Raw genomic sequence first — 1,728 nt, forward strand, 5'->3', positions numbered from 1 at the left:
TCCTTTAATAGTAATATTTTGGGAAAAGATTCATATCGAAATTGAAATAATACTGCAGGAAAAAATCCCTTTAAACTGGGACGAATTTCTATTTGGGCTCGTACATTCAATCCCCTCAAACTCCAAAACAAAACAATTATTTGGAATTCTTACTGTTGCAGCAAAAAAAGCAATAACTAAATGGCTCAAAGCGGATATCCCTTCTCTTGACAACTGGTACGACAAAATCCATGAAATCTATGTTATGGAAAGAATCACCTTCTCAATGAGGCTTCAGGAAAACACATTTGAAGAAATATGGAAAAAGTGGAGGATTTACATATCCCAAAGACGACCATCCCTTGTTTGACTGTTTCTATACACCGATTGAATGTATATGTATAGGTATAGATATGTATGTATGGTCACATGTACACATGTATGTGTATTGAATGTATATATGTATGTTGATATGTATGCATGTACATGTGTAGACATTTGCTATTTCAAACAACCCCTGTGTACTTTTTCGTTTTTATTTTACTTTGATTAATTTAGTTTGCTATTTCATTTGTCACTTTCGGGTCTCTAAAAATATATGATTTGAAAAACTGTACTTGTACTATAATGTGACCCCAAATAAATAAAGAATTAAAAAAAAAATAAAGCGTGAAGACAGTAGAGACACTACATACTGATATACACCTGAAATTGAGCAAAAAATATATATTTTAAGTTGTTGGTTTTAACCTGTGTTTGGCTTGCACTGCCTACTTTGTGTTTCCAGAGGAGAGGAACTACATCTGTGACCAGTGCGGCCAGACCTTCAAACAGAGGAAACACCTCTCAGTTCACCAGATGAGACACTCCGGGGCCAAGCCACTGCAGTGAGTGCTCCTGATGTAGTATGCCACATGTGTAGCTCATGAACAATTATTTAAAGTATTTTATACAAAAAGAAACATAATCGATTGGGGCAGTTCGGAATATTGCAGAAAAGGAGATATGCGTCACATGTTGATGATACCTAACAGCACTTTTTAAGGGTATATACAATCTTCAGAAGTATAAAGCTAACGTTGGGGTAATAAGGAACTACGGCAGTCACATGACCTCACGTCACCATTACTAAGCTAAATGCAGCTAATGTTTATCGTGATGACGTTAGCAACCGCTGTTTTTCTGATACATAGAAGCTTATGACATTCATGAGTTGGGTATATACTGATTTATTTTATGTCGTAGAACAACATTTTTAGATCTTTTCAGACTGTGTTAACCACAGACCTTATTTCAGACCGCTAACACATTTTGGGGCTTTAAGACTAATTCCTGGACCACTACTGACCCTGACTGCCTTTGGTGAATCATTTAGAAATAATAAATGTGAGTGGTGAAAGGAGGCTTTACATGTTATTATGGTTTACATGTTTTCCCTTCAGATGTGAGGTGTGTGGTTTCCAGTGTCGCCAGCGAGCATCGCTTAAATACCACATGACCAAACACAAGGCGGAGGCGGACCTGGACTTTGCGTGCCTGATGTGCGGGAAGCGCTTCGAGAAGGCCCACAACCTGAACGTCCACATGTCCATGGTGCACCCGCTGATCCAGGCCAAGGTCCAGAGAGGGGGCAGCGAGCAGCCGCCATACTCTGAGCTGCACGCACTGGCTCTGAGTGGGGAGGGGGGGCAGCAGGAGCAGGACAGATGACAGCAGGCGTGCCGCACCGGGACATAACCCCCCCCCCCC

The 1,728-nt window shown here is 40.6% G+C and overlaps 1 protein-coding gene across 1 annotated transcript; it reads left to right on the forward strand.

Moving 5' to 3' along the window:
• Positions 1 to 739: 739 nt before the first annotated feature.
• Positions 740 to 1,722, forward strand: LOC104947253 (zinc finger protein 276-like). Its single transcript, XM_010773232.1, has 2 exons — positions 740 to 866; positions 1,422 to 1,722. The coding sequence occupies exons 1-2, from the start codon at positions 838 to 840 to the stop codon at positions 1,687 to 1,689; spliced, it is 297 nt and encodes a 98-aa protein (XP_010771534.1). The 5' UTR covers positions 740 to 837; the 3' UTR covers positions 1,690 to 1,722.
• The last annotated feature ends 6 nt before the right edge of the window (positions 1,723 to 1,728 follow it).

The sequence above is a fragment of the Notothenia coriiceps genome, unplaced genomic scaffold (genome assembly GCF_000735185.1).
Source record: "Notothenia coriiceps isolate Sejong01 unplaced genomic scaffold, NC01 NC01_scaffold00012190, whole genome shotgun sequence".
NCBI classification, from domain to species: Eukaryota; Metazoa; Chordata; class Actinopteri; order Perciformes; family Nototheniidae; genus Notothenia; species Notothenia coriiceps.

Excerpts from the sequence above, each read along its gene's own strand:
- LOC104947253 (XM_010773232.1), top strand. The coding sequence starts at position 838 with ATGAGACACTCCGGGGCCAAGCCACTGCA. Across the intron at positions 867-1,421 it reads TCCGGGGCCAAGCCACTGCA|ATGTGAGGTGTGTGGTTTCC; the intron begins GTGAGTGCTCCT and ends TTTTCCCTTCAG.